Raw genomic sequence first — 15,053 nt, forward strand, 5'->3', positions numbered from 1 at the left:
CTTAGCTAAAGGTTAATATCAACCACAATTTCTCTTTAATGTTGTCATGTTGTCCCATGATGTGTTGTACAAGGTCCCCTCAACGTCCCACTACTAACACTGCTGCGTGTTATCACAAAACTAGTTACAAATAGGATGTGCTGACGTCTCATAACTGTACCACCATGACATTTGTCATCCAAGTTCGAGGAAACTCGCGCCAGCTTAATTGGAAGGATTGGTTTGCAAAGTGGGTTGACCCCAGCTGTTCAAATAGCGAGACACGGGTCGACATGTAAAGGGTTAAGGCGTGAAGCTCAACCCGGAAGAGAATTCTGTCCTCGTAATGAATCAGATTAAACTTGTTGAGCAGTCAGAAGACCTTTGGACGTACATCAGTATCGTTGTGTTGGAGTTTCTGTAAGGATAATTTCTAGCGGATTATACTGTATTAGGTATGTCGCTTTTATTCCTTTTGTCAGATACACCTAGAGAACAAACAAAGTCTCAAACATTCGTTTGCCCGCGATACGTCATTTGTCACTGACGTATTCTTAAACATCCTAACGTTTCTCTCATGTAGAATTTAACAACATGGGGCATAGGATACTGATAGAAGTTAAAATCGTGTTTCCGTTGAAATTACACTGTCAGTAAATTAACTTTATCACGAACACGCTTGTAACAAAGTGGAAACTGGCGGTACGTATTTGTCGAAATGGATATAACGTCCAAGCGCTATAACGAAGTAGCAAACAGCGGCATGTATTAGTCGAAATGGATAAAACGAACAAATGCTATAACGAAGTGGCAGGTGACGGTGTGTATTTGTCGAAATACGTATAACGAACAAGCACTATAATAAATAATGGTGGATAAATGTAACAAATAGAACAGAATGAACTTAGCAGTGTCTTTGTACCCTGGTGTACTGTAACTTTATTGACACTGGCTGGTCAGGCATTTTACGTACACGTTATCTAGACTAGATATTAGATAGAAAGGACACCCCAGACAAAGGTAGTCAACACGACCGTAAATCCACGCTTGAATTAGATCACAGTCGGAATGTGCATGGCTGACAATACGTTCATTCTATACGCCTGTTTAATCCCAGCTTTTTATTACATCAAGCACGCTTTGTACTGTAGTGTAAATCATTCAGGATTGCTCTACGAAAACCAGCACGTGCACTCTTGACGGGTACAACATGTAATATTCTAATTGTGTTATAGTATATTTGGAGTCGGACACACTCATTACCTGTACAGAATATGTCACCCTTTGAACATCCTGGTTAGAATGTGTGTGTGTGTGTGACTCTGCGAGTTTGGTCGATGCACGTTACAGTATCTTAATCGCTTAGGATAATGTTCATGATATTAATCACTGCACTGTTTGGTTGGAGCGATCATGTACAGACCGCCGTTTAGTTGGTTGTTGTTAAACGCTGCATTCAACAATTCCAAAACTCAGGTCTCAACTAGACAATCCGATGACTGACATCATGATCTATTTAACTGGAATACCATAGCTCATATTACTCAACAAAACAAGTTTAGGGCCACCCCAATATTCAATATTTAATCATTATATGGATTATAATATGAACTATTAGATACCAAAATATTGATAAATGAGTTGGTTCTTGACTTTTATTTTGATGAGCTTGTAAACCATTCTCATTACCCCAAAAAGGTCGATACCACTGACAGTAAGACGGGAGGTGTTGGGGGGCAGTAAATGTTCCTGTCCACACAACTTCAGCTGTAATGGGTGATAAGAACCACTGTACATTTTGTAAGATTCCAAGACATTATCCCAGTGATCACCCGATTGTCAGGTCATAATGCTGAGTCTATGAATATATAATTTTAATCGTAAAATGTTTAAATTGAAAAGGAGTCTAAGGGAGACCAGAAATTCAGAGACTAAGAAAATCTGTTGCACGTGCTGGGGTCATTACCAATCAGAAGTCCCATCAGATAACGGTATAAGTACCAGTCATATTTACTGGTCCTCTTGTTACGCCCTGCCCTATCTCCATGCTGTCACACCCATGACCAAGCAAGCCCTTCTACTGTCTGAAAGGTTGCAGTTTACAGTTTGCAGCCCACAATGTCACATGGAGACTAGACCTCAAAGGTGCAAGATCTACCTTGACCACCAACAATTTCACCTTGAAATTTGAACTTGTCTCCAAACTCAAAAGTTTCAATTTGCATAATATGCGAAAAGGATATAGATGCTCATGCTTTTGATCACTGGATTGTCTGACATATAGCTGAACCGGAGGAAATCTAGACTTGCTTTTTTAAGACTTTAGAATTTTCAGAGGGGAGTTGACAGTAGGGAAAAATAACGTGGTTCGGGGACTGTGAGACAGACTATCTGTCATACAGACCCTGAAGCAAATATATCCCAGAAAGCCTACGTAAGTCTAGAAAATGTAGCAAGTCTAGATTTCCACAGCCTCAATCCACAGTACCAATTCACAAGCCGGTACAGGACTTGTAATTGTCAGTTGATCTCTAGCTGTCACTAGTGTTTGATATCGACTCATGGGAGCCCCATCCCACCACACCCCAAGACCTCACGGCCTCCTGCTTCTGCTTGTCCCGTCACTCCAGACAAACAACATGTGTGATGACCACAAAAAATCTGATTGTTGCTTGAACTGTTTCCTTTTACACTGGTGAGGAGAGGGGATGATTTCGAAAGGTTTCCATCTCTGTATAATATTAAATAGACACTTTGATGATGTGAAAACAATTATGCATAATGATTGCATTTGTCCAAATCAGAAAACAACAATGGAAAGCTTCTAAAGAAGCGAGGATGTGTTGATTTGCTCGCCAACCAGGAGGGGAAAATCACTGAAATTCTATATTTTCCCTATGTTTACAAGGCAGTAGAATATGCAAGCCATGCTACTGTCAATGCTGCGTAACCCATGATATCATGATGAAGAAACAAACGGAGAAATATAAATCAAAGCTGTGAACCGTAACAATGAGGACATTTGTGACTCTATCCATAAGATTTAGAAAGACATTGTCATGGGGATCAGATGGCATATTCCTTGATTTGTGAACGAAATTGTAGATATCATGTCATCAATATACTACTCATTCTTTTCCGTGATGCCAAGATTTTTTGTCTGTGTTTTTGCGCATTTCTTTCATGGATTTACGAAGTATCCATGCAGTTTTACAAGCGAAAAATATTTTGTATGGTGTTTTGGAGAATATATAGGGGATACTAAACGACCCTCCGTTTTATAACATTTTTATAAAACGAAGGAATGATTTAGTATCAAACGAGCGAGAGCGAGGGTCTATTTTTCATTAAATTGTATATTTTGCACTATGAGATTTTTTTTCTGTAATTATGTTCATTTCAGAAACTAATTGTTAGTCTAGATAGTCGGCTCCTACAATCAACATGGATTGATGAAGATCAATTATTAACCGGCAATACTGTTGAGCTCGGCTTTACACAAAGAACAGCAGCGAGTGAGTGTGGTTTTACGCCACTTTTAGCAATATTCCAGCAATATCACGACAGGGAACACCAGGAGAGACAACATCATGTGTGACCCGTACCTCTAGCGGTGTATTTGCCTTTCACAAAGACACAACCTGTACCTCCAGAATACACACATGGACACACACAACCTTTCTTACAAAACACAACAATTTATATCCCCTCGAGGGATCAGCTGAAAGGGCTCCGCTGTCATGAATGCCTTTCATGTTTAATAACTCTTTAAATGCCCTTGGTACTACATTGGTGTAGCCTGGCTTATCAAATATTTTCTGAATAAGCAAGCTGTGAAATATCTAAAGCCGGGTATGAAAAGATACGTTCTGTAGGTGGGGTAAACAGAGAAACTTTGGGTGCTGTAGAGCGTGCTTATAGTGGGCGGTGGTAACTCAGTAACTGATCAAAAGCGATTAACACCTTACATGTCATGTCCACTACACAAGCAATATGCTCCTAAATGTGTTGCATATGGCACGTTATTTTACGTTATATGTTGCGCATGCACACTTTACATGTTAAGTACGTTACACATTATATCTACATCTTTTGCAATAATTATTGTTTTCTATTCCCTAAATGGGTACAATGCGTTAATCTCACTTACGGTGTCCCCCGCCGTGATATTGCTGGAATATTGCTAAAGGCGGCGTAAAACTAAACTCACTCATTCATTCTGAAAACTCTTATCTGTAACTGGAACATGGTAGTAGGGGTATCTTGATAGAAATCCATGCGGTTGTCACATTTGTTGTTGTAGTTCTCGGGAACTGGCTTGTTTCAGTTATACTTAAATCCTTAATCTCAGTATATCGCAATGATGAGAGGGTTACAGTTTTTCCGAGAAAGCTACAAATGCATTCTCATCTTTCAGAGGAATTTGTAATTAGATGTGATGTTTGATGTATGTGTTCTTAAATGTCGTCAGCTTCGTGGTCATATTTTTTTATCTGTTCCCATAAGTGCTGGACATTTATGGGATGTTTACTGTCATAGTGAGCGAGAGACGGGACACACCTACTGCTTCATCACAAGCGGAATACAATTTGACCTAGTTCTCGTCTGAAGAGCTTAATGCGCAAATATACTAAGTAAAGAGTTTTGCATTATGCAGGAGACGTATATAGTGTGTGAGTGAATGTATATGGTTTAAGCTTTCAGAAATATTCCAACAATATCACGGCCGGGGACACCAAAAATGGGCGTCCAACACTGCACTCATGTGAGGAATCAAACCGTGTCTTCGGCGTGATGAGTAATCGCTTTAACCGATAGGCTACCCCACAGTTCGAAAGGCACATTATGAAAATAACGTGTAATGCTGGAAACGATTTGAAACCATTAGTGTATGTCATTTTAGGCTTAAAAAGTTGTAGAACCATCATCTCCATTGTAACTTTCAAATATTCATGAAGTAAATGCCTTTGAATATGTACTTTATATGTAAGTAGAACCTGATTCATTGTGACTGAAACCCATTATTTTCAAATGAAAAAAGTACACATTTGCTAAAATGCATCCTTTCATAAATATTGGACATTTGTAGACATTATGCCATTTCTGTGATATACCTATGTTAAATGTTTAAAAAATGAGAGATTCAAACATTTTAGATGACATTTCATATCCCGATTGGAAAACGCCATCAATGTCATTCATTTGATTGGTTGGTCGGTCGGTCGGTCGGTCGGTCGGTTGGTTATCGCCGCACTTCCAGCTATATGGTCTGTAAAAAATCCACTCTGGCTCAGACAATCCAGTGATCGACAGCATGAGCATCGACCTATACAATTAGAATACGATGAGATGTGTCAACAAAGTCAGTGAACCTGACAACCCGATCCCGCCAGTCGCGGATCTTCTCGGGTCATATCATTTGGAGAGGAAGAACATCATATCCCACAACCTAGTTTCTGTCGTATATTATGACACACGTAGTTTATAGTTGATACATTGAAAACATTTTGTCGCGACTGATGCATCACTGGTTCACGGAACCTGTATTTCACAACACGACAAAACATTACTGATAATAAGACGAGTATATGGATGACAACTTCCATTTTATTGTCTAACACGACGTTTCTGCGCTACTTCTTGCCCCTTCTTCAGACAGGAAGAGACAGGAGTACACGACATATTATATATATCAGAACTTGTATATCCACCAACTTCTAAATGCGTCTCAAGAATCTCAAAACATCACTGTTTAAGCGAACGTATTCACAGGCTTTAACAAGGGTGAACCTAAAGAATAAGGTGGAGTTTAATCTGGTTAACCCTTTGTAGATGTAAACCTGTTGGGAGTACTGTAGGAGTATAGTTCACCAAGCCTGTTGAAGGGAAGATATAAGTAAAGATATTGCCAAATTATTGTTATTATACCAGACGTTTATAGCTCAAGGGCGCTACAAATACGTGTGTCTAGTATAATAATACTGAAAATGATTGCCAAACACTAAATTACAACAGTTACGTAACAGCCCAAAGCATTTTGTTTTCGAAATGTTTAAGCTGTTGTTTTTTTGTTTTGTTCTGCTTTGCATTGCTATGCTCTTTAATGCCTGTCTTATTTTGGTTTTGGTTTTGTTATGTTCTCCTTTGTTTTGTGTTTTGTTTGGTTTGGGTTCCTTTTTTAGGTTTTTGGGTTTGGGTTTTGGGGGTTGTTATTTCCGACTCTTCTTTTTCTTCTTGTTCTTGTTCTACCTTTCCTTTTTGTTTGCTTTTCTTGGCGATGAATAGATTAATATGCCACTCATGGTACGAATTTATATTTGTCAAAAACATAATTATGCATATGCCGATTTAAAAAGTGAAACATGTTGGGGCCCAACGTCCCATACTGCCTCAAAAAGAGGACTGGTCGCGATCGGGCTCGTTGACTGTTGACACTACGTTGTCGTTTATCTATTGCGTGCACCGATGTTCATGACATCAGTCACGGGATTATCTGATTCGATTATCCACACATATGGCTTGAAAATAGTTGCGTGCCGCCTTACATGACAAACAAACAAACAAACAACAGACACATAGCTGAAATACTATTGTGCGCAACACTTATTCAGAAACATCAAACATTGCTCAGGGCGACGTCAAACAGGAAAGGGCTGTTTACCTACATCTGTTTACCTTCCTCATTGCAATCGCCATGTGTAAAACACCATACCTTCCTTGTTCTTTACCGCAGCTGTCTGAACGAAAGACCTTTGAAGGAAAATTTAAATTTCAAATGCTTTAATAGTAAAATACGCGCATATACTTGGTCAAAGTCGGCCCATCGACCCCCCCCTCTCTCTCTCTCTCTCTCTCTCTCTCTCTCCTCTCCCCCTCTCTCTCTCTTCTCGGCCTCTCTCTCTCCCTCTCTCTCTCTCCTCTCTCTCCTCTCTCTCCCTCCCCTCTCTCTCTCTCTCTCTCCCTCTCTCTCTCTCCGAGATACGTAACAATAATTATTAACCTGATCACAACAGTTTTTAATGTGGGCTGAATAGTACAAGATTTATATAGAGAACACACGGTCCCAGTGCATTGGCGATGAGTTCGACTAAGTAACCCATCTCGACATTGATATGCGACATTTATGGAATGTTATATCAATTTCACATTTAAAACATTTTGTTTTAGTCAGCAAGACTATAACATACATATCATCAACACCAAATTATAACGAGCAAAAACTGAGTTGTTTCTGATTAACGAACTGTGATATATACTCAGGGAAAAAAGTAAGGGATCACATGAAAGCAACAATGTTGCCTTACTGTTTTCCAGGTTTCTTCACATACTAAGCGATACATTGTGAACAAACCTGAAATAATAAAGGAACGGTTGTGGTTTCATATCCTTATTTTTTTTCCGTCAGTATATGTAAAAATCACTGATAATGGGTGCTCATATTAAAAGTCCGCCATTAGTAAGCATATTCTGTTCATGGTCCCCACTGCCATAATTTGCATAGAAGAATATACCTTGTTTTGGTTTTGATTTCGTTTCTGCATGATGACGTTTTTCTCTCTTGCCATGTTGGATCGAAAACCAGGATAGGGTGGCATCAGCTGATCGAGAAGACAGGCCATGACTTTTTAAACATTTATCATGATGAATTTCAACTCTCTGCTGTTCACTGACAGACGTTTGAACTCTTAAAATTTTACCTGAGACTTTATCGTGTGTAATACAAGAAATATCGCATTTTCAATGTTGGAATATTTAAATAACGTTCAGGAACCCGGAAGTAAATCGATGGTTTCAATACGAGGTATGTTTTCAGAAGAAAAAATATAAAGTTAATGTAGGTTTTCATAAAACATGACACATGTTTATGAAACGATAAGAATGATTCAGCCGTGTCATGGGTCAACGTGTACATGTGTTACGGGTTGTAGGCAGTACGTTCAGACTTTGCATGTACATGTATGTTTGGGGTGACACTTGAGGGGGGAAATTATTGCGATAGCAACATACTATTGCGATATCGATGGCCTATTGCGACTGAAAGTTGCAATATTAATTACTGCAATTGGTTTTTTCGTTCCTTTGTACAACGGGACCCAGGACCAGGGATACCCTGTCCTTCGTACTTATGATTTTACCAGTATTTGACAATTTGACTAGTATTTGAAAATTTGACTAGCATTTGGCAATTAATAGTACCGAGAAGTTTAGAAGTCTAGATGAACACGTTCATTTTCCAAGTAGTATTGGTGTATCCGGCTATGACTTCTGAGCACTCTATACAGGGACAGTAGAATCCAGTGGGTCCCTCTAAAACTGATCCAAAAGCCAGGAATGTTCTGTGAACTCAGTTCAACTGTCAAGGAGGATATGAATTCAAATTTGGTTAGAGCGATTTCTGAGGATTCTATACGCGAACGATATGTCTGAAGATTGTACACACATGTATACTGCCGCTACTATGGCCGACCATGGTCTGTAGTGCTGTAGCTTTCTGGACCCAAACCTATACTGTCTCATGTGCCTGATATAAGTAACTGTATGGCATTGAAGAATGATATCACATTTACATAAACGACATATTGATATGCACATGTCGCTAGTTTCCGGTCACGTTACATTCGATCATCTAATCACACGTACCCACATTGAAAAGGCAGAAATAGATAAGCCTGAGTACAGAGCAGTCAAAACGTTTTCGGTCCTCGAGGGCCATCCGGCGAAGCACATAGAAGAGCGAATGACAGACTGAAGACCTTTTCGACGGAGGTACTGATGAGCTGCCATTATGTTGTCCCTCCTTCGTCATACTTGTCCCTTGGTGACGCAATATCACCCCGAACAAGTGATTCACGTCAAGCACAGAACTTATCATTGATGAACAAAAGGACCGATGCCTCCCAGGGTAGATCTTTTTCTTAAATACGTGGACATAAGAGTGCTCTGCCGCGAGACACCAGATTAATAAAAGCTATAATCTGATACATTATTTTTATTAGTACATACAAGTCATGAACACGGACAATGACATTTCCAAGTACTATTAATGTGGAAATGACATGATTTATAATGTCATATTTACAAAGTTCGAGTGGGGTTTACACTTTTAGGTTATATTTACAAGGAAGTACAGACAACCAGATAGCAGCTCAACACAGTTAATGCTATGAAGATGGAATTTATCCAGACTGAATGTTCAGAACTGATTAGAGACAGTAAAAGGAAGAAGGGAGAAAGAGGGAGGATCTGAGAAAGACACAGAGAGAAGTTAGAGAGAGGCGGGGAGGGAGAGAAGTTAGAGGGAGGGGGAGAAGTTAGAAGGCGGAAGAGAGGGGAGAGAGAGAGGTTAGAGAGAGGCAGGGAGGGAGAGAAGTTAGAGAGAGGCAAGGATCGAGAGAGAGGAAGAGAGCGGAGAGAGATTAGAGAGAGGGAGGGAGAGAGAGGAAGAGAGCGGAGAGAGAGAGGTTAGAGAGAGGGAGGAGGAGGGGAGAGAGAGAGAGGTTAGAGAGAGGGAGGGACAGATAGAGAGGAAGGGAGGGGAGAGAGAGGAAGAGAAGGGAGAGAGGTTAGAGACAGGAAGAGTGGGGAGAGAGAGATGTTAGAGAGAGGGAGGAGGAGAGGGAAGAGAGAGAGGTTAGAGAGAGGGAAGGAGAGAGAGGAAAAGAGGGAGGGGAGAGGGAGAGAGAGAGGTTAGGGGAGAGAGGGAAGGGAGAGAGAATGATGGCGAGATAAGTTGGAAAGAGAGGGAGGGCAAGAGAGTGAGGAGAGGGAAGTGAGAGAGTACGTGTGTGCGTGAGAGAGGGTGTGTGTGTGTGTGGGGGGGGGGGGTATTCAGTGTTGGGTAGTGACAGAAACAGCATAGGTGTAAGCGTTTTCACAGCATAATTATGCGTTGGTCAGCCCTCTTAGACCAAGTAATGCGGACAGTTATATGGATATGTGACTTCTTTAGTATGTACACGTGGCGTTCCGACATACATTCTAATGTGGCAGTCGAATCTATGCTACAACGCTGCCTATACAGACTAAAGGAGTCGCATGTCCATTAAATATGTGTTTTTTTCTCCTTAACTTCTAGAAATCTTTGTCACTATCCGAAAAAAATTGTCAAATTAGTGATGCATGATGTTACTAAACTAATTTCTTTTATTGATGTAATTTAAAACCATGGGTACTAAAGACATTTAAGTGTATTGTGTCTGTTTTACGTAGTTGCAGCGGCAATGGGGTAGCCTAATGGCTAAAGCGTTCAGTTATCACACCGAAGACCCAGGTTCCATTCCCACATGGGTACAATGTGTGAAGCCCGTTTCGGGTGTCCGTCACTGGAATATTTCAAAAAGCGGCGAAAACCTAGATTCACTCACGACTGTCGCTAAATCCAACTGCTCGTGTCTTCATATTGGGCTTTTACGATGAACCAATTTTCTTATCTTCCGACAAGTTGTTTATGTCAATGCAAACGGGGCTCAAAAGATGAAATCCGAGATAATAAATGGTCGAATTGGGTATCCGGTTAAATAAACTTCCCTAGTGCTAAGAAGTATGCATTGTAAGCGGTGATTGAGGAAGTAAAATGGATTCCGAGTTACAAAATCCAGCCGAGGCACAGCTACCTGATGACGAAGTCATCGAGGAAAGTTTCTTCGAACTGCGACGATTAATGACGCGTATCCTGTTTGTCCGCGAGTGGTGATGGCGTGAAGAGCATGCATGGAAAGACGCATTATTCTAACACTTATCCCAACTCTCAGAGATAGTTCAACAGACTGCATCTGTAAGTAAAACGATTTTAAAGATGAATTCATGTTTCCTACACATATATTACATTAAGTCCATACGCATACCTCCATTCAAATTATCTAACGTCTTTAGCCAAGCTGATGGGTACCCGGTAGTATCACATGGAAATGTTAAAGTAGACAAGGCGTGTGCCTCCGAAAACCACTGAGTGAGGTAGCCGGGTGGTTAAAACGTTCGCTTGTCATGCTGAAGACCTGGGTTCGATTCCTCACATTGGTACAATGTGTGGAGGGGATTTCTGGTGTCCACAACAGCGATTTTCCGTGAATATTGCTAAAAGCGGCGTGAAACCACATTCATTCACTCACTCACTCACACAGGACGAAGATGTATAATGATAAATACATGCTCTGACGTAAGGCATAATTGTACAAGCAACGGGCTGGGGATATGGCATATTTGTTATTATTATAATTGTTTTTGTGTATTGCTGTTGTCGCTGGTGCTGCTGCTGTTGTTGATATTAAACAAGTGATGTCAGAGTTGAGTTTCACAGCCCTAAAGTAATAGTCCAGCAATATCGCGGCTGGGGACACAAGAAATGAGCTTCACTCATTGTACTCATGTGGGGAATCGAATCCAGGTCTTCAGTATGACGATCAAACGCTTTATCCACTAGGCTACCTCATCGCCCTTAGTATGGCACTGAAGCTCACTCAGACAGTTTACTTACTCACACTTGTGAACAAGAAGTGGCTGAGTGGGTTAGAAGGCTAAATTCGTGTTCTGACGAGTAGGTGCTTGACTCTGAGGATGTGGATTCTAAATACTGGATTGGACTCAGACAAAAGTAAAAACATCTTTGTACCCGACTTTACTTCTCGGCGTCTTTCATCAGAAACATGTGTATTTTATCCTTTACTTTTCTCTTCAGCCACGTAATGTCAGTGGGGAATAGGCTGATAAATCTGCTTGTCATGTTCAAGAACACGTGCGTGTTTAACCCTTTTTCTCTCTATATATATGGAAAACTAGTGAGGAAGTGTAAATGAGGAGGTGCATATGCAGATACATTAATTTTACAAATCGTTACACCAACAGGGTCAATATTTTTATGATTTCGCTCAATACATATGCATACAAAGGTTGTTTGCGTTTTCCAGCAATGGGAAATATATAGATACGGAGATAGGTGTGTGCGGTAGATATTTCTGAGGAAAACACATACACCTTACACTCACGTGATTGACATCGTTTATTGTTTCCGCGTGATACTTCGTTCCGGAAACTGGACGCACTCCCATGATTCCTTAGTTCGAAACTACCGGTCTCTTTGAAGCGACTTCTTCGCTTGAATCGCATTTGTATTTGGCAACAAGCGTCTCTTTTTACGTAAACGCTAAACTTCGGTTATGCCGAACTCACAGGGCCTCTAATTCGCGCTCGTTATAACGGAAGTTTAATAGATGCGTTATTAATAAAATACGAAAAATACAGTTCGTCATATTCACCAGTTTGTTATAACAATATTCGATATGAACGTAGTTTACAGTACTTCATGGAGTAACGCTATTTATGCAATTTAACCTTACATGTTAGACCTATAGTTAGTTATATGCATTTTGAATAATAAACTCCAGAAAGTACACTTCGTCAGTGCATAACAATGGTGCTCGTGATAAACGTCTCTTAGTCCTTCGAATGTTGCTGTTCATACACTTCACTGCCTATCAGGTGGTTTTGACAGCTTATGCTTCGATATTTCTAACACCCACTGGTACAAATTCTTCCGGTTCAAGGATAAACACATTCTGGTCCTTCGAATGAGTTGGGAAACAGAGCGCGCTTGAACCTCGAACACTGTGTCAACCACGGTCCGAATCCATATCCGAATGCACTCTCTCAGTCTCAAAAACATCCCACGCACGCTTGAACGCACGCACGTATATCAACAGTTAATATCAGTTAACGCAAACACTCGCGCGCGTATCACGCGCCACATTCTCAACACACAAACCTCACACACATAGGCCCAATGGGTTCATATGTCTGGTACAGACTCTATTATTAATAGATCGCCGCCATACAGCTGGAATACTGCGACGTCAAATTAAACTTGATCGATCAATCAAACATATGGTCGTACGGTGGTCAAAACTACTCGTGAAGGTCCGGGTTAGAATTGATCTTCAGCAAACCATGTTTATCGTACATGGTGATTGATAGCTTGGTCAGGCTCACTGACTTGATTGACACATGGCTTCGTACCCTAGTTGAGTAGATCGATGCTTATGCTGTTGATCACTTGATTGTATGGTCTACACTCGATTATTTACAGACCATATAACTGTAATATTGATGAGTACGGCGTTAAACAAACACACAAGCAAACAAACTTGACGGAATTCACTTTTCTCACACTGTTCCTCCGCGATAGGATGGGAGAGCTGTGTGACATATTTCATCTAACGGCGTCACTCCCCTCCTACAACACACGCACTAACTTCCAGCACCTCTTCCGCTTCAGCTGGTTTCACTTCCACACACGCCACGTCAGGATAGGAGGAGGAAGAGGTGCTGACAGACGAAGACCAGGATGACAACACTTGGACTCTTGACCCGAAGGTCATTCAAGATGGCGTGCTGGGCATGGGTCTGGCTGCTTACATCTATCCTCCTTTCAGGTATGTTTTGTCACACGCGTGAAAATCCGAGTTAGAACTGATATTCAGAAACCTGTGCTTGTCTCCCCAGTGGAAATCCCAGCTAGAACTGATCTTCAGAAACCTGTGCTTGTCTCCCCAGTGGAAATCCCAGCTAGAACTGATCTTCAGAAACCTGTGCTTGTATCCCCAGTGGAAATCCCAGTTAGAACTGATCTTCAGAAATCTGTGTTTGTTTCCCCAGTGAAGAACCGGGTTAGAATTGATCTTCATGATTGTCATAATTGGCAACTAACGGGATCGTATGGTTTGGCTCACTGACTTGGTTGACGCATGTCATCGTATCCCAGTTGTAAATATCGATGCTGTTGAACACTGGATAGTTTGGTCCACTATGTGTGAACCTCATTTCAGGTGTCCCTTGCTATGGTATTGCTGGAATATGGCTGGACATGGCGTAAAGCCTAGCTCGCGTTCCCACGCCCATGTCAGAGACAAAGGTTATTGTGATACACGTAATAGCAAATAGAGATTTAAATGTTGCAAATGGAATGTTGTTATACAGAAAGACTAAAGTTTCAAGGTATAGTAACGACCAGTGGCCCCTGAGACAATGCCCCTGGCATATATAAACGAGCCCACAGGGGCCCACAGGGTCTCATGGTTTAGTAGAGAGTTGCACGTGCAAGTTGCAAGGTCTGATCTTCAGCAACCCATGCTTGCCGTAAGAGGCGAGTAACGAGATCGGGTGGTCAGGCTCTCGGACTTGATTGACTCATGTCATCAGTACCCAGATCGATGCTCATGTTGTTGATCACTGAATTTTCTGATCCAGACTCAATTATTTACAGACCGCCGCCCAATAGCTGGAATATTGTTGAGTGCGGCGTAAATCTAAACTCACTCACTAGTAGCGACTGTATCAACCTTGCGTATTGATGCATACCCGTCAATCCGCCACTCAACATCATGAAACTCTTTAGCATGACAGTCCTGCTTCCTCCACAGTTTGGCAAATATTGAAAGAAGCAGTCATACAATCTCTGACACTTAGATTTAGGATTTGGGAGAACGGAGTGGTGGGTGGCGTTGGGGATGGGCGATTATGTGAAGTCCAAAGGTGTTCGGGTTAATGCTCAAAGAAAGAGTTTTTGTGGGTTGTAGGGGTGGGAGGGAGAAGAGAAGAAAGCGCACACACACGGGGCACACACACACACACACTCGATCCACCCTTGAGCGGCCTAAGCTGGATAATGTGTGCTATATTATTATTTTGAATTGTGGCTTGATTCTATCCTCCAGGTGAGAGTGATGCTGCAACACTGAGTGTCACTGGATCAACTTCCATCGCAGTCGCCTCAACGAAGGAGATTCGTTTAACATGCACGTTTACACTCTCGGGGAACGAAACGGCCACGAGACTCACCTGGAATGATCCAACAGGGGCCGAAATTCTTACATGGAACATTAAAACTTCTCCAGCAAGAAAATCCCCCTGGACAGCAAGCGCCTCCGGGACAAATGCAACGGCCGTGCTGCCCCCTACATCCGTGACGAAGACGTCGGGGGGGGCGTACACATGCAAGCTTGCGTCTTCGACTGGAAATACGACAAGAAGTCAGACGGTTACTATACAGTGTAAGTGACAATGTTTCTGTCTGTCTGTCTGTT

The 15,053-nt window shown here is 41.4% G+C and overlaps 1 protein-coding gene across 2 annotated transcripts in view; it reads left to right on the forward strand.

Moving 5' to 3' along the window:
• Positions 1–316: 316 nt before the first annotated feature.
• Positions 317–15,053, forward strand: part of LOC137288290 (protein sidekick-2-like) — a 29,044-nt gene continuing 14,307 nt past the window's right edge. For both annotated transcript variants that reach the window (XM_067820779.1, XM_067820777.1), the window contains exons 1-3: positions 317–434; positions 13,247–13,403; positions 14,685–15,020. In XM_067820779.1, coding sequence (XP_067676880.1) covers positions 13,316–13,403; positions 14,685–15,020 — 424 coding nt within the window. In that variant the 5' untranslated portion in view covers positions 317–434; positions 13,247–13,315. The remainder of the gene's footprint in view (positions 435–13,246; positions 13,404–14,684; positions 15,021–15,053) is intronic.

Source organism: Haliotis asinina, chromosome 1 (assembly GCF_037392515.1).
Source record: "Haliotis asinina isolate JCU_RB_2024 chromosome 1, JCU_Hal_asi_v2, whole genome shotgun sequence".
NCBI classification, from domain to species: domain Eukaryota; kingdom Metazoa; phylum Mollusca; class Gastropoda; order Lepetellida; family Haliotidae; genus Haliotis; species Haliotis asinina.